Source organism: Equus asinus, chromosome 2 (genome assembly GCF_041296235.1).
Source record: "Equus asinus isolate D_3611 breed Donkey chromosome 2, EquAss-T2T_v2, whole genome shotgun sequence".
Classification (NCBI taxonomy): domain Eukaryota; kingdom Metazoa; phylum Chordata; class Mammalia; order Perissodactyla; family Equidae; genus Equus; species Equus asinus.
This window is the reverse complement of record NC_091791.1, coordinates 117,170,500-117,189,642: the sequence shown is the minus strand read 5'-3', so window position 1 is coordinate 117,189,642 and position 19,143 is coordinate 117,170,500. Positions and strand designations below refer to the sequence as shown.

The following is a 19,143-nucleotide window of genomic DNA, read 5'->3' as shown; positions in this document are numbered from 1 at the left end:
CGCCGTGCCACGCGAACCGCGCCCGACGGAAACACGCCGACCACTGCTGGACCTGAACCACGTAAAGCACCTACACCACTCGAAGGCTGGCGCCGCTGGGACACGGGCTAGAGGGCAGAAGCAGCAGCCCCTCCTGATCTCCAGGGGCCAGCGCCTCTTCCTGCTGACTGAGGCTACACCCACGCCCTCAGCGGTGCCAGCGGCAGGGGAAGTGCCAGGAAGAGGTGGTCTGTGGCCACCACGACCCACGCTAAGACCCGACTGAACCTGGAGCCCACTCGCGACCAGGGACCTGGCGTTTCCACAGCTGGCCCGCTTTCTGGACCCCGGCCTTCCAGGACTCCTTCCCACCCACGCGCTGCCTTGCCCACCTCAGGCCTGTGAGGCAAGTCCCCCAAGCAGTACCTCAAACCCTACACACACGTGGCGGCCAGGGAGCCCCGGGGAGGACGGCCACGAGGGAATCTCGACTGTGCGCACGGGACTCGACCCGTCACGTTCAACGTCTGGACCCGCCCTCGGCACCTGTAACACCACAAACGACCTCACACGGCCCCAAGGATGGCTCTGTCCAGGAAGGCAAGAGGAGGCACGGAACGAGCACACACACCCCGCCCCCGCCACCCATGGAGAGGCGGACGTTTTCCAAGGCGGACGTCTGTGCGCGGCAGGGCAGCTCGGGTCACGGCCCCCGCCGTCTCTGCCAGGCCCACAGGCTTCCACGAAGAAACCTAAAGCCCTGCGACGAGGCATGAGGCGAACCGCGCCAGGAAAATCGGACCCTGCTGGAGGAACGCTTTCTCCTCGGAGACCCCGCGCCTGAGACGGCGGAGGATCCAAGGCCACGGTCGCCCAAGCAATCGAGGAGCAGCGGCGGCCGGCCGGCCGGCAGTCACGTGCCGGGCCCCTCTTCAAGGAACCGTGGACAGAACCGGCGAGCGCCACCGCTCTGGAACAAGGCCCGCCATCCGCCACAAAGGTCACCGACCACAGTGCACACCCCCGGGCCTTCAAGCCTCCAGCCTTCCCCGGCACGCACCAATCGCCAGCCCCGTCAGAGCCAGGGGACGTTCCCGACAAGCCGCTGCCAGCGCTCGGAACACAACGAGGCAGCACGTCCCACGGAAGCCCACGGCATCACACTGTGACCTGTCCTCTCCGTGCCCTTCTTCCCCCCCCAGCTCCCACGACCAGGCCGTCAGCCACCACAGTGTCTTGACCTGCGTGCCAGGCCCACAGCCCGGTCCCCGTTTGGGCACCTTGGCGTGGACTGGGCGAGCCGGAGAACTGGAGGAGCCCCAAGCTGCAGCACCAAAGCCTCACCCCTCCGGCGGCGCCCCAAACCGCGAGGGGTGCTCCAACTGCCTCACCAAGCCAAAAGGCAAGAACAGCTGACGGCCGCCCGCCTGGCCCGGGGCTCTCATCAGAAACCACGCGACCTTCCACTGCTTACTGCTCAGCTCTGAGACGCAGACCCCCGGGGCCTTCGTCCCCAGCGGGAACCAGGCCCACACAGCAACAAGGCCCTGAGCTCACGGGGCCTGTGCCAGCGCCACACTCTCCGACTTCCCAACCTAGGATGCGAGCTGCCAGCCACGGCCCTCAGCCACAGGCCGTTCAACCAAGCACCGCCGACTGACGGACACCCCCCTCACGCGGTGAGAGGAAGGACCCCCAGACGCCACGGCTCCCAAATGCGGACGCCCGGCGTAGTGCCCGTGCCCGTCCCAGTGCGCTCAAGGGGAAGCGGTCCCTCACTCCTGCCATGCCTGGGGAAGACAACGTGCCGGACCTCAGTTTCGATGAGAACGACGGTAGTGAGTTCTCACTCATTTTGTTCAGATTTTCCAAGGAATGCATGTGAGGGAGTCATCATCGATCCGAGCACGTTCTGCCAACCTGGACAAACTAACCAGGCAGGCTGGGGGGCTCCGCAGCGGGCGAGCCGATCGCCTCATGGGCGCCAGCGGCCTGGAGAATCCAGAGCCGAGCCCCGGAGCAGGGGCAGCAGTCAGTCCGCCCTCAGAGCACGACGCCGCGGGCCCCCGGGCACACGCGCACAAGAAGCCTCTAAGGCAGGTCTAGCGAAGCCCTCAGGGCGACAGGCCGAACTTGGGACAAAGCAATGCTGACCGTCCTGGGCCGTCCGAGGGCGTGGTGCGCATCCCGGGCCACACTTCCGCCGCGACTGCCTCGCACCTGCGCTCGTCACGGGACACGAAGGGTCTTCTTCTGTCGGTGGGCGGCAGCGAGCTTTGCACGGCACTTCCACCTGAGGAGTGTAGAGAAAGCACACGCGTGCTTCAGAAACGTGCCCAGCTGGTCAGAAGACAGGATCCGTGCCACAGTTCCCCCCGCGGCACCCTTGCATCTGCTTGCCCTGTACCTCTATCCCTTCGGGATGACCGAAGGCGCGTGTGATATCCCGAGGGTAGGCAGATGCGCAGGCCTGCGCACGTGTGTGTATGTGTGTGTGCGTGTGTGTGTGTGTTTGCGCGCGCGCGTGCGTGCGTGCCTGCGGGCTTCCGTGTGCGGTGGCCTCAGCACCCGGGAAAGCACGCCGTCCTCACAGATGCCTGACCTCGTGCCCTGCCACCCCACGCGGAAGCCCGGTGACTTCCCAAGGAAGGACGCCAACTCGCACCGCTAGAGGCTGCTGCAATCGGCCCCGGACTCCCTCTCTGAGCGCCACTCCTTCTGAGCAAAGGACACGGACACTCCACCTACACCCTCACCCTGACCGTGGATGTGAGGTCCACGTGGCCAGCGTGTCCCCGCGAGCTGGGCCGGGGGGAACGGCACTTGATGGTAAGGCTACCTGGCTACCGCCAGGACAACAGGGCTGACACGAGAGCCGGCACCACTCGCCCACGGGCGGCGCAACAGAAGCAGCCCGTCTGAACCTCCAGGGGCCCGACGCCTTCAGGCCGCACTCCGGTCTGGGCTATCTAAGCCAAGACGCCCTGGGCGGGCCAGCAGGGAACCCCGCTGCAACGGCTGGTCACAGCCACCGAGACCCGGGGCAAGACCCGTCTCAGACCACAGCCAATTCCCACGCAGCGACGCGGCATGTCCACCGCCTGCGGGTTGCGGGGCGCTGGCCTTCGAGGAAACGTTCAACCCCGCGGCTCCCTGCTCCAAAGGGGAAGCCCCCTCACGCCTGCACAGCAAGTCCCCCAAGGTGTAGCCTCCAACACCTCGCGCGCCAGGCGGGCAGGGAGCCTCCCGGACGGCAGCCGTCAAGGAATTAGGACTTTGCCTAAGTCGACCGCATCGCACTCAACCTATGACCCCCTCCTTCGGCCCCAGAACACCACAGACGACCTCACAGAGCACAAACGCTTCCTCCTCCTGGAAGACAAGGCAAAGAATGAAACTAGGACACCGCTCCCACACAAGGAGACGTGCTCCTCCTCCACGCTGGACGTGCGTCCGGGGCAGGGCGCCCAGGATCGCAGCACCCTCGGGTCGCTGCCACGCCCGCAGGCCTCCGCACACCGCTCTTAACCACCCCTCGCGCACGCCCCCCCCACCCCCCGCCCCCCGACGCCCCACACCGCCACCTGGCCCCGTTCCCCGGCACGCCCGGGACCACAGGAGCCCCCCCCCCCCGGGCCAGGAAGAGCGAACCTTCCTGCAGCAACGCCTTCACCTGGCAAGCGCCGGACCCGAGGGGGCGCAGGGTCAAAGAGATTGTCCGCCTCAGCAATCCGGAGCAGACGGGGCCGGTGGCCAGTCGCGGGCCTGTGGGTCTCTTCAAGGCGCTAGGACGACAAACACTGGGGGCCGAACCTCCCGGGGGCGCGACGCCGTCTACCGCACAGGTCATCTACCGCAGCCGAGCCTTCCCTGGCAGGCAACAACCGGCAGCCCCCTTGGGACCCAACGCCACCCCTGGCAAGACCGCGACGGCGGTCGCAACCCAACAAGAGGGTACGTCCTGTGCAAGCCCGTGGAACCGCACTACGGCCGCTCCCCTCCGCGCCCTTTCCTTCCTGCCCGCCCTGTCAGCCACCACACTGCCTGGACGTCAGCGCCAGGGCCACCTTTGGCCAGCTGTGTGTGGCCCGGGTGAGCAGGTGACACACAGGAGCTGCCAGCTGCAGCGCTGCGGCCTAGGGCCGCTGCCCCCGCCGCCAAAACCACGGGCCCATCACACGTCCTCACCAAGCCAGAAGGCAACCACAGGCGCTGCGGCTTGCCCGGCCCAAACCGAGGCTCCGAACGGAACCCAGGGAAGACTCGGCTGTTCGGCCTCCAGACACGGACCGCCACGCCCCCCGGGGCAACGGCTCAGGCCAGAACCGGGCCAGCGCGTACTCAGCGCCAACCACGGGCCGGGCCCATGCCAACGCCACACTCTCCGACTCTAAAGACGCCCATGCGACCCGGGCGCCGCGCCAGCAGAGGCCGGCCATGCAAGCAAGTCCCTCCGAGTCGCAACCGCCCAGCTCATGCGGTCACGCTACCGGTGGAAACACGGCAGACGCCCACATGCGGAGGCCCTGGGCGGGCTCTGCGCGAGTGTCATCAAGCAGAAGCTGTCCCTCACTCCTCTCACCCCCGGAGAAGACCAGGTGCTGGACCTCAGTCTCGGCGAGAACGACGGTAGTGAGTTCTCACTCATTTTGTTCAGATTTCCAAGGAATGCATTTGAGGGAGTCATCATCGATCCGAGCACCTTCGGGGCAGCTGGCGGGGCTCGGCGGGTGAGCCCATCACCTCAGGGTCGGCCAGCGGCCCGGAGAATCCCGAGCCAAGCCCCTGAGCAAGGGCAACTGTCGACCCACCCTCAGAGCGCCAGCTCCGCACGCCCCCGGGGACCCGCGGGCTAGAAGCCCCTCAGCGCGGTCTGGGACTCCCAGGGCCAACGGCACGAACTGGGTGCAGGGGGATCCTTACCAGCCTCAGCGACCCACGGGCACGGGGCGCACCCGAAGCCACGCTTCTTGCGGGATTCCCTCGCGTCTCCGCTCCACAAACGACAGGCAGGTCTTCTCTTCTTGGGCGACGGCAAGCTTTGCTCGGAGATCCCACCTGGGAAGTGCAGAGCAATCGCACGCGCACGCCTCAGCGACCCAGCCAGGCTCTCAGGTAACCAGAGCCAGGCCAAGGGTTCCACCCCGACTCCCCGCCCCGGGGCAAGCCTTGCATCTTCTTGGCCTCTACCTCTTCCCCTCAGGTGTGACAAGAAGGCGTGTGTGACAGCACGAGCGCAGGAAGGCGCGCAGGCGGGTGCGTGTGCGTGTCTTCGGGTGCGCGGGGCCCGAGCCCCTGAAGAAGCACGTCTTCCGCACACATCCCTGGCCTCAGGCCCTGCCGCGAGACCAAGAGCTCGCGCTGGCGGCTTTGACCTCGACTCGCCCGGCGGCTCACCTCTGCCCTCTCGGCCTGCTGAAATAGCCCACAGGCTCCCTCTCTCACAGCCCCTGCCTCTGAACACCGGAACACGAGACTCCAGCAGGTTCACCCTCCGCCTGACCGTGGGCGCCCGGTGTCCCCGCACGCCGTGCCACGCGAACCGCGCCCGACGGAAACACGCCGACCACTGCTGGACCTGAACCACGTAAAGCACCTACACCACTCGAAGGCTGGCGCCGCTGGGACACGGGCTAGAGGGCAGAAGCAGCAGCCCCTCCTGATCTCCAGGGGCCAGCGCCTCTTCCTGCTGACTGAGGCTACACCCACGCCCTCAGCGGTGCCAGCGGCAGGGGAAGTGCCAGGAAGAGGTGGTCTGTGGCCACCACGACCCACGCTAAGACCCGACTGAACCTGGAGCCCACTCGCGACCAGGGACCTGGCGTTTCCACAGCTGGCCCGCTTTCTGGACCCCGGCCTTCCAGGACTCCTTCCCACCCACGCGCTGCCTTGCCCACCTCAGGCCTGTGAGGCAAGTCCCCCAAGCAGTACCTCAAACCCTACACACACGTGGCGGCCAGGGAGCCCCGGGGAGGACGGCCACGAGGGAATCTCGACTGTGCGCACGGGACTCGACCCGTCACGTTCAACGTCTGGACCCGCCCTCGGCACCTGTAACACCACAAACGACCTCACACGGCCCCAAGGATGGCTCTGTCCAGGAAGGCAAGAGGAGGCACGGAACGAGCACACACACCCCGCCCCCGCCACCCATGGAGAGGCGGACGTTTTCCAAGGCGGACGTCTGTGCGCGGCAGGGCAGCTCGGGTCACGGCCCCCGCCGTCTCTGCCAGGCCCACAGGCTTCCACGAAGAAACCTAAAGCCCTGCGACGAGGCATGAGGCGAACCGCGCCAGGAAAATCGGACCCTGCTGGAGGAACGCTTTCTCCTCGGAGACCCCGCGCCTGAGACGGCGGAGGATCCAAGGCCACGGTCGCCCAAGCAATCGAGGAGCAGCGGCGGCCGGCCGGCCGGCAGTCACGTGCCGGGCCCCTCTTCAAGGAACCGTGGACAGAACCGGCGAGCGCCACCGCTCTGGAACAAGGCCCGCCATCCGCCACAAAGGTCACCGACCACAGTGCACACCCCCGGGCCTTCAAGCCTCCAGCCTTCCCCGGCACGCACCAATCGCCAGCCCCGTCAGAGCCAGGGGACGTTCCCGACAAGCCGCTGCCAGCGCTCGGAACACAACGAGGCAGCACGTCCCACGGAAGCCCACGGCATCACACTGTGACCTGTCCTCTCCGTGCCCTTCTTCCCCCCCCAGCTCCCACGACCAGGCCGTCAGCCACCACAGTGTCTTGACCTGCGTGCCAGGCCCACAGCCCGGTCCCCGTTTGGGCACCTTGGCGTGGACTGGGCGAGCCGGAGAACTGGAGGAGCCCCAAGCTGCAGCACCAAAGCCTCACCCCTCCGGCGGCGCCCCAAACCGCGAGGGGTGCTCCAACTGCCTCACCAAGCCAAAAGGCAAGAACAGCTGATGGCCGCCCGCCTGGCCCGGGGCTCTCATCAGAAACCACGCGACCTTCCACTGCTTACTGCTCAGCTCTGAGACGCAGACCCCCGGGGCCTTCGTCCCCAGCGGGAACCAGGCCCACACAGCAACAAGGCCCTGAGCTCACGGGGCCTGTGCCAGCGCCACACTCTCCGACTTCCCAACCTAGGATGCGAGCTGCCAGCCACGGCCCTCAGCCACAGGCCGTTCAACCAAGCACCGCCGACTGACGGACACCCCCCTCACGCGGTGAGAGGAAGGACCCCCAGACGCCACGGCTCCCAAATGCGGACGCCCGGCGTGGTGCCCGTGCCCGTCCCAGTGCGCCCAAGGGGAAGCGGTCCCTCACTCCTGCCATGCCTGGGGAAGACAACGTGCCGGACCTCAGTTTCGATGAGAACGACGGTAGTGAGTTCTCACTCATTTTGTTCAGATTTTCCAAGGAATGCATGTGAGGGAGTCATCATCGATCCGAGCACGTTCTGCCAACCTGGACAAACTAACCAGGCAGGCTGGGGGGCTCCGCAGCGGGCGAGCCGATCGCCTCATGGGCGCCAGCGGCCTGGAGAATCCAGAGCCGAGCCCCGGAGCAGGGGCAGCAGTCAGTCCGCCCTCAGAGCACGACGCCGCGGGCCCCCGGGCACACGCGCACAAGAAGCCTCTAAGGCAGGTCTAGCGAAGCCCTCAGGGCGACAGGCCGAACTTGGGACAAAGCAATGCTGACCGTCCTGGGCCGTCCGAGGGCGTGGTGCGCATCCCGGGCCACACTTCCGCCGCGACTGCCTCGCACCTGCGCTCGTCACGGGACACGAAGGGTCTTCTTCTGTCGGTGGGCGGCAGCGAGCTTTGCACGGCACTTCCACCTGAGGAGTGTAGAGAAAGCACACGCGTGCTTCAGAAACGTGCCCAGCTGGTCAGAAGACAGGATCCGTGCCACAGTTCCCCCCGCGGCACCCTTGCATCTGCTTGCCCTGTACCTCTATCCCTTCGGGATGACCGAAGGCGCGTGTGATATCCCGAGGGTAGGCAGATGCGCAGGCCTGCGCACGTGTGTGTATGTGTGTGTGCGTGTGTGTGTGTGTTTGCGCGCGCGCGTGCGTGCGTGCCTGCGGGCTTCCGTGTGCGGTGGCCTCAGCACCCGGGAAAGCACGCCGTCCTCACAGATGCCTGACCTCGTGCCCTGCCACCCCACGCGGAAGCCCGGTGACTTCCCAAGGAAGGACGCCAACTCGCACCGCTAGAGGCTGCTGCAATCGGCCCCGGACTCCCTCTCTGAGCGCCACTCCTTCTGAGCAAAGGACACGGACACTCCACCTACACCCTCACCCTGACCGTGGATGTGAGGTCCACGTGGCCAGCGTGTCCCCGCGAGCTGGGCCGGGGGGAACGGCACTTGATGGTAAGGCTACCTGGCTACCGCCAGGACAACAGGGCTGACACGAGAGCCGGCACCACTCGCCCACGGGCGGCGCAACAGAAGCAGCCCGTCTGAACCTCCAGGGGCCCGACGCCTTCAGGCCGCACTCCGGTCTGGGCTATCTAAGCCAAGACGCCCTGGGCGGGCCAGCAGGGAACCCCGCTGCAACGGCTGGTCACAGCCACCGAGACCCGGGGCAAGACCCGTCTCAGACCACAGCCAATTCCCACGCAGCGACGCGGCATGTCCACCGCCTGCGGGTTGCGGGGCGCTGGCCTTCGAGGAAACGTTCAACCCCGCGGCTCCCTGCTCCAAAGGGGAAGCCCCCTCACGCCTGCACAGCAAGTCCCCCAAGGTGTAGCCTCCAACACCTCGCGCGCCAGGCGGGCAGGGAGCCTCCCGGACGGCAGCCGTCAAGGAATTAGGACTTTGCCTAAGTCGACCGCATCGCACTCAACCTATGAGCCCCTCCTTCGGCCCCAGAACACCACAGACGACCTCACAGAGCACAAACGCTTCCTCCTCCTGGAAGACAAGGCAAAGAATGAAACTAGGACACCGCTCCCACACAAGGAGACGTGCTCCTCCTCCACGCTGGACGTGCGTCCGGGGCAGGGCGCCCAGGATCGCAGCACCCTCGGGTCGCTGCCACGCCCGCAGGCCTCCGCACACCGCTCTTAACCACCCCTCGCGCACGCCCCCCCCACCCCCCGCCCCCCGACGCCCCACACCGCCACCTGGCCCCGTTCCCCGGCACGCCCGGGACCACAGGAGCCCCCCCCCCCCGGGCCAGGAAGAGCGAACCTTCCTGCAGCAACGCCTTCACCTGGCAAGCGCCGGACCCGAGGGGGCGCAGGGTCAAAGAGATTGTCCGCCTCAGCAATCCGGAGCAGACGGGGCCGGTGGCCAGTCGCGGGCCTGTGGGTCTCTTCAAGGCGCTAGGACGACAAACACTGGGGGCCGAACCTCCCGGGGGCGCGACGCCGTCTACCGCACAGGTCATCTACCGCAGCCGAGCCTTCCCTGGCAGGCAACAACCGGCAGCCCCCTTGGGACCCAACGCCACCCCTGGCAAGACCGCGACGGCGGTCGCAACCCAACAAGAGGGTACGTCCTGTGCAAGCCCGTGGAACCGCACTACGGCCGCTCCCCTCCGCGCCCTTTCCTTCCTGCCCGCCCTGTCAGCCACCACACTGCCTGGACGTCAGCGCCAGGGCCACCTTTGGCCAGCTGTGTGTGGCCCGGGTGAGCAGGTGACACACAGGAGCTGCCAGCTGCAGCGCTGCGGCCTAGGGCCGCTGCCCCCGCCGCCAAAACCACGGGCCCATCACACGTCCTCACCAAGCCAGAAGGCAACCACAGGCGCTGCGGCTTGCCCGGCCCAAACCGAGGCTCCGAACGGAACCCAGGGAAGACTCGGCTGTTCGGCCTCCAGACACGGACCGCCACGCCCCCCGGGGCAACGGCTCAGGCCAGAACCGGGCCAGCGCGTACTCAGCGCCAACCACGGGCCGGGCCCATGCCAACGCCACACTCTCCGACTCTAAAGACGCCCATGCGACCCGGGCGCCGCGCCAGCAGAGGCCGGCCATGCAAGCAAGTCCCTCCGAGTCGCAACCGCCCAGCTCATGCGGTCACGCTACCGGTGGAAACACGGCAGACGCCCACATGCGGAGGCCCTGGGCGGGCTCTGCGCGAGTGTCATCAAGCAGAAGCTGTCCCTCACTCCTCTCACCCCCGGAGAAGACCAGGTGCTGGACCTCAGTCTCGGCGAGAACGACGGTAGTGAGTTCTCACTCATTTTGTTCAGATTTCCAAGGAATGCATTTGAGGGAGTCATCATCGATCCGAGCACCTTCGGGGCAGCTGGCGGGGCTCGGCGGGTGAGCCCATCACCTCAGGGTCGGCCAGCGGCCCGGAGAATCCCGAGCCAAGCCCCTGAGCAAGGGCAACTGTCGACCCACCCTCAGAGCGCCAGCTCCGCACGCCCCCGGGGACCCGCGGGCTAGAAGCCCCTCAGCGCGGTCTGGGACTCCCAGGGCCAACGGCACGAACTGGGTGCAGGGGGATCCTTACCAGCCTCAGCGACCCACGGGCACGGGGCGCACCCGAAGCCACGCTTCTTGCGGGATTCCCTCGCGTCTCCGCTCCACAAACGACAGGCAGGTCTTCTCTTCTTGGGCGACGGCAAGCTTTGCTCGGAGATCCCACCTGGGAAGTGCAGAGCAATCGCACGCGCACGCCTCAGCGACCCAGCCAGGCTCTCAGGTAACCAGAGCCAGGCCAAGGGTTCCACCCCGACTCCCCGCCCCGGGGCAAGCCTTGCATCTTCTTGGCCTCTACCTCTTCCCCTCAGGTGTGACAAGAAGGCGTGTGTGACAGCACGAGCGCAGGAAGGCGCGCAGGCGGGTGCGTGTGCGTGTCTTCGGGTGCGCGGGGCCCGAGCCCCTGAAGAAGCACGTCTTCCGCACACATCCCTGGCCTCAGGCCCTGCCGCGAGACCAAGAGCTCGCGCTGGCGGCTTTGACCTCGACTCGCCCGGCGGCTCACCTCTGCCCTCTCGGCCTGCTGAAATAGCCCACAGGCTCCCTCTCTCACAGCCCCTGCCTCTGAACACCGGAACACGAGACTCCAGCAGGTTCACCCTCCGCCTGACCGTGGGCGCCCGGTGTCCCCGCACGCCGTGCCACGCGAACCGCGCCCGACGGAAACACGCCGACCACTGCTGGACCTGAACCACGTAAAGCACCTACACCACTCGAAGGCTGGCGCCGCTGGGACACGGGCTAGAGGGCAGAAGCAGCAGCCCCTCCTGATCTCCAGGGGCCAGCGCCTCTTCCTGCTGACTGAGGCTACACCCACGCCCTCAGCGGTGCCAGCGGCAGGGGAAGTGCCAGGAAGAGGTGGTCTGTGGCCACCACGACCCACGCTAAGACCCGACTGAACCTGGAGCCCACTCGCGACCAGGGACCTGGCGTTTCCACAGCTGGCCCGCTTTCTGGACCCCGGCCTTCCAGGACTCCTTCCCACCCACGCGCTGCCTTGCCCACCTCAGGCCTGTGAGGCAAGTCCCCCAAGCAGTACCTCAAACCCTACACACACGTGGCGGCCAGGGAGCCCCGGGGAGGACGGCCACGAGGGAATCTCGACTGTGCGCACGGGACTCGACCCGTCACGTTCAACGTCTGGACCCGCCCTCGGCACCTGTAACACCACAAACGACCTCACACGGCCCCAAGGATGGCTCTGTCCAGGAAGGCAAGAGGAGGCACGGAACGAGCACACACACCCCGCCCCCGCCACCCATGGAGAGGCGGACGTTTTCCAAGGCGGACGTCTGTGCGCGGCAGGGCAGCTCGGGTCACGGCCCCCGCCGTCTCTGCCAGGCCCACAGGCTTCCACGAAGAAACCTAAAGCCCTGCGACGAGGCATGAGGCGAACCGCGCCAGGAAAATCGGACCCTGCTGGAGGAACGCTTTCTCCTCGGAGACCCCGCGCCTGAGACGGCGGAGGATCCAAGGCCACGGTCGCCCAAGCAATCGAGGAGCAGCGGCGGCCGGCCGGCCGGCAGTCACGTGCCGGGCCCCTCTTCAAGGAACCGTGGACAGAACCGGCGAGCGCCACCGCTCTGGAACAAGGCCCGCCATCCGCCACAAAGGTCACCGACCACAGTGCACACCCCCGGGCCTTCAAGCCTCCAGCCTTCCCCGGCACGCACCAATCGCCAGCCCCGTCAGAGCCAGGGGACGTTCCCGACAAGCCGCTGCCAGCGCTCGGAACACAACGAGGCAGCACGTCCCACGGAAGCCCACGGCATCACACTGTGACCTGTCCTCTCCGTGCCCTTCTTCCCCCCCCAGCTCCCACGACCAGGCCGTCAGCCACCACAGTGTCTTGACCTGCGTGCCAGGCCCACAGCCCGGTCCCCGTTTGGGCACCTTGGCGTGGACTGGGCGAGCCGGAGAACTGGAGGAGCCCCAAGCTGCAGCACCAAAGCCTCACCCCTCCGGCGGCGCCCCAAACCGCGAGGGGTGCTCCAACTGCCTCACCAAGCCAAAAGGCAAGAACAGCTGATGGCCGCCCGCCTGGCCCGGGGCTCTCATCAGAAACCACGCGACCTTCCACTGCTTACTGCTCAGCTCTGAGACGCAGACCCCCGGGGCCTTCGTCCCCAGCGGGAACCAGGCCCACACAGCAACAAGGCCCTGAGCTCACGGGGCCTGTGCCAGCGCCACACTCTCCGACTTCCCAACCTAGGATGCGAGCTGCCAGCCACGGCCCTCAGCCACAGGCCGTTCAACCAAGCACCGCCGACTGACGGACACCCCCCTCACGCGGTGAGAGGAAGGACCCCCAGACGCCACGGCTCCCAAATGCGGACGCCCGGCGTGGTGCCCGTGCCCGTCCCAGTGCGCCCAAGGGGAAGCGGTCCCTCACTCCTGCCATGCCTGGGGAAGACAACGTGCCGGACCTCAGTTTCGATGAGAACGACGGTAGTGAGTTCTCACTCATTTTGTTCAGATTTTCCAAGGAATGCATGTGAGGGAGTCATCATCGATCCGAGCACGTTCTGCCAACCTGGACAAACTAACCAGGCAGGCTGGGGGGCTCCGCAGCGGGCGAGCCGATCGCCTCATGGGCGCCAGCGGCCTGGAGAATCCAGAGCCGAGCCCCGGAGCAGGGGCAGCAGTCAGTCCGCCCTCAGAGCACGACGCCGCGGGCCCCCGGGCACACGCGCACAAGAAGCCTCTAAGGCAGGTCTAGCGAAGCCCTCAGGGCGACAGGCCGAACTTGGGACAAAGCAATGCTGACCGTCCTGGGCCGTCCGAGGGCGTGGTGCGCATCCCGGGCCACACTTCCGCCGCGACTGCCTCGCACCTGCGCTCGTCACGGGACACGAAGGGTCTTCTTCTGTCGGTGGGCGGCAGCGAGCTTTGCACGGCACTTCCACCTGAGGAGTGTAGAGAAAGCACACGCGTGCTTCAGAAACGTGCCCAGCTGGTCAGAAGACAGGATCCGTGCCACAGTTCCCCCCGCGGCACCCTTGCATCTGCTTGCCCTGTACCTCTATCCCTTCGGGATGACCGAAGGCGCGTGTGATATCCCGAGGGTAGGCAGATGCGCAGGCCTGCGCACGTGTGTGTATGTGTGTGTGCGTGTGTGTGTGTGTTTGCGCGCGCGCGTGCGTGCGTGCCTGCGGGCTTCCGTGTGCGGTGGCCTCAGCACCCGGGAAAGCACGCCGTCCTCACAGATGCCTGACCTCGTGCCCTGCCACCCCACGCGGAAGCCCGGTGACTTCCCAAGGAAGGACGCCAACTCGCACCGCTAGAGGCTGCTGCAATCGGCCCCGGACTCCCTCTCTGAGCGCCACTCCTTCTGAGCAAAGGACACGGACACTCCACCTACACCCTCACCCTGACCGTGGATGTGAGGTCCACGTGGCCAGCGTGTCCCCGCGAGCTGGGCCGGGGGGAACGGCACTTGATGGTAAGGCTACCTGGCTACCGCCAGGACAACAGGGCTGACACGAGAGCCGGCACCACTCGCCCACGGGCGGCGCAACAGAAGCAGCCCGTCTGAACCTCCAGGGGCCCGACGCCTTCAGGCCGCACTCCGGTCTGGGCTATCTAAGCCAAGACGCCCTGGGCGGGCCAGCAGGGAACCCCGCTGCAACGGCTGGTCACAGCCACCGAGACCCGGGGCAAGACCCGTCTCAGACCACAGCCAATTCCCACGCAGCGACGCGGCATGTCCACCGCCTGCGGGTTGCGGGGCGCTGGCCTTCGAGGAAACGTTCAACCCCGCGGCTCCCTGCTCCAAAGGGGAAGCCCCCTCACGCCTGCACAGCAAGTCCCCCAAGGTGTAGCCTCCAACACCTCGCGCGCCAGGCGGGCAGGGAGCCTCCCGGACGGCAGCCGTCAAGGAATTAGGACTTTGCCTAAGTCGACCGCATCGCACTCAACCTATGAGCCCCTCCTTCGGCCCCAGAACACCACAGACGACCTCACAGAGCACAAACGCTTCCTCCTCCTGGAAGACAAGGCAAAGAATGAAACTAGGACACCGCTCCCACACAAGGAGACGTGCTCCTCCTCCACGCTGGACGTGCGTCCGGGGCAGGGCGCCCAGGATCGCAGCACCCTCGGGTCGCTGCCACGCCCGCAGGCCTCCGCACACCGCTCTTAACCACCCCTCGCGCACGCCCCCCCCACCCCCCGCCCCCCGACGCCCCACACCGCCACCTGGCCCCGTTCCCCGGCACGCCCGGGACCACAGGAGCCCCCCCCCCGGGCCAGGAAGAGCGAACCTTCCTGCAGCAACGCCTTCACCTGGCAAGCGCCGGACCCGAGGGGGCGCAGGGTCAAAGAGATTGTCCGCCTCAGCAATCCGGAGCAGACGGGGCCGGTGGCCAGTCGCGGGCCTGTGGGTCTCTTCAAGGCGCTAGGACGACAAACACTGGGGGCCGAACCTCCCGGGGGCGCGACGCCGTCTACCGCACAGGTCATCTACCGCAGCCGAGCCTTCCCTGGCAGGCAACAACCGGCAGCCCCCTTGGGACCCAACGCCACCCCTGGCAAGACCGCGACGGCGGTCGCAACCCAACAAGAGGGTACGTCCTGTGCAAGCCCGTGGAACCGCACTACGGCCGCTCCCCTCCGCGCCCTTTCCTTCCTGCCCGCCCTGTCAGCCACCACACTGCCTGGACGTCAGCGCCAGGGCCACCTTTGGCCAGCTGTGTGTGGCCCGGGTGAGCAGGTGACACACAGGAGCTGCCAGCTGCAGCGCTGCGGCCTAGGGCCGCTGCCCCCGCCGCCAAGACCACGGGCCCATCACACGTCCTCACCAAGCCAGAAGGCAACCACAGGCGCTGCGGCTTGCCCGGCCCAAACCGAGGCTCCGAACGGAACCCAGGGAAGACTCGGCTGTTCGGCCTCCAGACACGGACCGCCACGCCCCCCGGGGCAACGGGTCAGGCCAGAACCGGGCCAGCGCGTACTCAGCGCCAACCACGGGCCGGGCCCATGCCAACGCCACACTCTCCGACTCTAAAGACGCCCATGCGACCTGGGCGCCGTGCCAGCAGAGGCCGGCCATGCAAGCAAGTCCCTCCGAGTCGCAACCGCCCAGCTCATGCGGTCACGCTACCGGTGCAAACACGGCAGACGCCCACATGCGGAGGCCCTGGGCGGGCTCTGCGCGAGTGTCATCAAGCAGAAGCTGTCCCTCACTCCTCTCACCCCCGGAGAAGACCAGGTGCTGGACCTCAGTCTCGGCGAGAACGACGGTAGTGAGTTCTCACTCATTTTGTTCAGATTTCCAAGGAATGCATTTGAGGGAGTCATCATCGATCCGAGCACCTTCGGGGCAGCTGGCGGGGCTCGGCGGGTGAGCCCATCACCTCAGGGTCGGCCAGCGGCCCGGAGAATCCCGAGCCAAGCCCCTGAGCAAGGGCAACTGTCGACCCACCCTCAGAGCGCCAGCTCCGCACGCCCCCGGGGACCCGCGGGCTAGAAGCCTCTCAGCGCGGTCTGGGACTCCCAGGGCCAACGGCACGAACTGGGTGCAGGGGGATCCTTACCAGCCTCAGCGACCCACGGGCACGGGGCGCACCCGAAGCCACGCTTCTTGCGGGATTCCCTGGCATCTCCGCTCCACAAACGACAGGCAGGTCTTCTCTTCTTGGGCGACGGCAAGCTTTGCTCGGAGATCCCACCTGGGAAGTGCAGAGCAATCGCACGCGCACGCCTCAGCGACCCAGCCAGGCTCTCAGGTAACCAGAGCCAGGCCAAGGGTTCCACCCCGACTCCCCGCCCCGGGGCAAGCCTTGCATCTTCTTGGCCTCTACCTCTTCCCCTCAGGTGTGACAAGAAGGCGTGTGTGACAGCACGAGCGCAGGAAGGCGCGCAGGCGGGCGCGTGTGCGTGTCTTCGGGTGCGCGGGGCCCGAGCCCCTGAAGAAGCACGTCTTCCGCACACATCCCTGGCCTCAGGCCCTGCCGCGAGACCAAGAGCTCGCGCTGGCGGCTTTGACCTCGACTCGCCCGGCGGCTCACCTCTGCCCTCTCGGCCTGCTGAAATAGCCCACAGGCTCCCTCTCTCACAGCCCCTGCCTCTGAACACCGGAACACGAGACTCCAGCAGGTTCACCCTCCGCCTGACCGTGGGCGCCCGGTGTCCCCGCACGCCGTGCCACGCGAACCGCGCCCGACGGAAACACGCCGACCACTGCTGGACCTGAACCACGTAAAGCACCTACACCACTCGAAGGCTGGCGCCGCTGGGACACGGGCTAGAGGGCAGAAGCAGCAGCCCCTCCTGATCTCCAGGGGCCAGCGCCTCTTCCTGCTGACTGAGGCTACACCCACGCCCTCAGCGGTGCCAGCGGCAGGGGAAGTGCCAGGAAGAGGTGGTCTGTGGCCACCACGACCCACGCTAAGACCCGACTGAACCTGGAGCCCACTCGCGACCAGGGACCTGGCGTTTCCACAGCTGGCCCGCTTTCTGGACCCCGGCCTTCCAGGACTCCTTCCCACCCACGCGCTGCCTTGCCCACCTCAGGCCTGCGAGGCAAGTCCCCCAAGCAGTACCTCAAACCCTACACACACGTGGCGGCCAGGGAGCCCCGGGGAGGACGGCCACGAGGGAATCTCGACTGTGCGCACGGGACTCGACCCGTCACGTTCAACGTCTGGACCCGCCCTCGGCACCTGTAACACCACAAACGACCTCACACGGCCCCAAGGATGGCTCTGTCCAGGAAGGCAAGAGGAGGCACGGAACGAGCACACACACCCCGCCCCCGCCACCCATGGAGAGGCGGACGTTTTCCAAGGCGGACGTCTGTGCGCGGCAGGGCAGCTCGGGTCACGGCCCCCGCCGTCTCTGCCAGGCCCACAGGCTTCCACGAAGAAACCTAAAGCCCTGCGACGAGGCATGAGGCGAACCGCGCCAGGAAAATCGGACCCTGCTGGAGGAACGCTTTCTCCTCGGAGACCCCGCGCCTGAGACGGCGGAGGATCCAAGGCCACGGTCGCCCAAGCAATCGAGGAGCAGCGGCGGCCGGCCGGCCGGCAGTCACGTGCCGGGCCCCTCTTCAAGGAACCGTGGACAGAACCGGCGAGCGCCACCGCTCTGGAACAAGGCCCGCCATCCGCCACAAAGGTCACCGACCACAGTGCACACCCCCGGGCCTTCAAGCCTCCAGCCTTCCCCGGCACGCACCAATCGCCAGCCCCGTCAGAGCCAGGGGACGTTCCCGACAAGCCGCTGCCAGCGCTCGGAACACAACGAGGCAGCACGTCCCACGGAAGCCCACGGCATCACACTGTGACCTGTCCTCTCCGTGCCCTTCTTCCCCCCCCAGCTCCCACGACCAGGCCGTCAGCCACCACAGTGTCTTGACCTGCGTGCCAGGCCCACAGCCCGGTCCCCGTTTGGGCACCTTGGCGTGGACTGGGCGAGCCGGAGAACTGGAGGAGCCCCAAGCTGCAGCACCAAAGCCTCACCCCTCCGGCGGCGCCCCAAACCGCGAGGGGTGCTCCAACTGCCTCACCAAGCCAAAAGGCAAGAACAGCTGACGGCCGCCCGCCTGGCCCGGGGCTCTCATCAGAAACCACGCGACCTTCCACTGCTTACTGCTCAGCTCTGAGACGCAGACCCCCGGGGCCTTCGTCCCCAGCGGGAACCAGGCCCACACAGCAACAAGGCCCTGAGCTCACGGGGCCTGTGCCAGCGCCACACTCTCCGACTTCCCAACCTAGGATGCGAGCTGCCAGCCACGGCCCTCAGCCACAGGCCGTTCAACCAAGCACCGCCGACTGACGGACACCCCCCTCACGCGGTGAGAGGAAGGACCCCCAGATGCCACGGCTCCCAAATGCGGACGCCCGGCGTGGTGCCCGTGCCCGTCCCAGTGCGCTCAAGGGGAAGCGGTCCCTCACTCCTGCCATGCCTGGGGAAGACAACGTGCCGGACCTCAGTTTCGATGAGAACGACGGTAGTGAGTTCTCACTCATTTTGTTCAGATTTTCCAAGGAATGCATGTGAGGGAGTCATCATCGATCCGAGCACGTTCTGCCAACCTGGACAAACTAACCAGGCAGGCTGGGGGGCTCCGCAGCGGGCGAGCCGATCGCCTCATGGGTGCCAGCGGCCTGGAGAATCCAGAGCCGAGCCCCGGAGCAGGGGCAGCAGTCAGTCCGCCCTCAGAGCACGACGCCGCGGGCCCCCGGGCACACGCGCACAAGAAGCTTTCCAGGCCTTTCTACCAAACCCTACCTAGATATATGCTGAACTTTGGAGAAAGCAGTGCTGACCATCCTGAGCCATCCGTTGGTGGGGTGCACATCCCTGGCCACACTTCCGCCACAATTCCTTTGTAGTTGTGTTCATCAAAGGACAGGAAGTTCTTCTCTTGGTTCTTGGCAGTGACCTTTCATGGCAGTTCCACCTGAAGAATGTAGGGAATTTTCATGGATTCATCAGAAATATACCTAGGCCATGCTTTATAATTTTAGTTCAACATGTTCTCTTTTCTCCATCAGTATCTTGTGTGCATTTGTCCTTTTTCATAATTTGTGTTTCTTTTCCAAGCTTACAAGAGTAGCACACACTCACATCCACCAATTTTGCATTTCCTTCACCCATAAACTTTGTTTCGTTCTCTTTTAAGAGAAATTCAATCACATAGTTAATGTTTCACAGGATTATCTTCTTGCCTGGAACACAAGATCACTGTGAAATAGTCTCAAATATCATGTGATCATGCATTCCAGTAATCTTTAGGGAGCACATCCACACACTTTTTATTGTC

At 66.2% G+C, this 19,143-nt stretch overlaps 1 protein-coding gene and 7 non-coding genes across 8 annotated transcripts; all 8 read right to left on the bottom strand.

Annotated features, from left to right (window-relative positions):
• Positions 1-1,779: 1,779 nt before the first annotated feature.
• Positions 1,780-14,081, bottom strand: LOC139046394 (uncharacterized). Its single transcript, XM_070519543.1, has 7 exons — positions 14,016-14,081; positions 13,746-13,832; positions 13,144-13,282; positions 10,408-10,542; positions 7,639-7,777; positions 4,903-5,037; positions 1,780-2,272 (listed from the first exon to the last, which is right to left on the bottom strand). Exons 1-6 carry the CDS (start codon positions 14,079-14,081, stop codon positions 4,908-4,910), a joined length of 696 nt encoding a protein of 231 aa, XP_070375644.1. The 3' UTR covers positions 1,780-2,272; positions 4,903-4,907.
• Positions 1,789-1,882, bottom strand: LOC139044650 (small nucleolar RNA SNORD116). The gene has a single exon (XR_011501720.1). It is a non-coding gene; the product is annotated as a small nucleolar RNA SNORD116 (small nucleolar RNA).
• LOC139044678 (small nucleolar RNA SNORD116) lies at positions 4,583-4,675 on the bottom strand. Its single transcript, XR_011501749.1, has one exon. It is a non-coding gene; the product is annotated as a small nucleolar RNA SNORD116 (small nucleolar RNA).
• On the bottom strand, positions 7,294-7,387 carry LOC139044649 (small nucleolar RNA SNORD116). Its single transcript, XR_011501719.1, has one exon. It is a non-coding gene; the product is annotated as a small nucleolar RNA SNORD116 (small nucleolar RNA).
• On the bottom strand, positions 10,088-10,180 carry LOC139044677 (small nucleolar RNA SNORD116). The gene has a single exon (XR_011501748.1). It is a non-coding gene; the product is annotated as a small nucleolar RNA SNORD116 (small nucleolar RNA).
• LOC139044648 (small nucleolar RNA SNORD116) lies at positions 12,799-12,892 on the bottom strand. Its single transcript, XR_011501718.1, has one exon. It is a non-coding gene; the product is annotated as a small nucleolar RNA SNORD116 (small nucleolar RNA).
• A 1,509-nt stretch (positions 14,082-15,590) lies between the features above and the next one.
• On the bottom strand, positions 15,591-15,683 carry LOC139044676 (small nucleolar RNA SNORD116). Its single transcript, XR_011501747.1, has one exon. It is a non-coding gene; the product is annotated as a small nucleolar RNA SNORD116 (small nucleolar RNA).
• A 2,618-nt stretch (positions 15,684-18,301) lies between these two features.
• On the bottom strand, positions 18,302-18,395 carry LOC123283620 (small nucleolar RNA SNORD116). Its single transcript, XR_006524296.2, has one exon. It is a non-coding gene; the product is annotated as a small nucleolar RNA SNORD116 (small nucleolar RNA).
• Between the last annotated feature and the right edge of the window lie 748 nt (positions 18,396-19,143).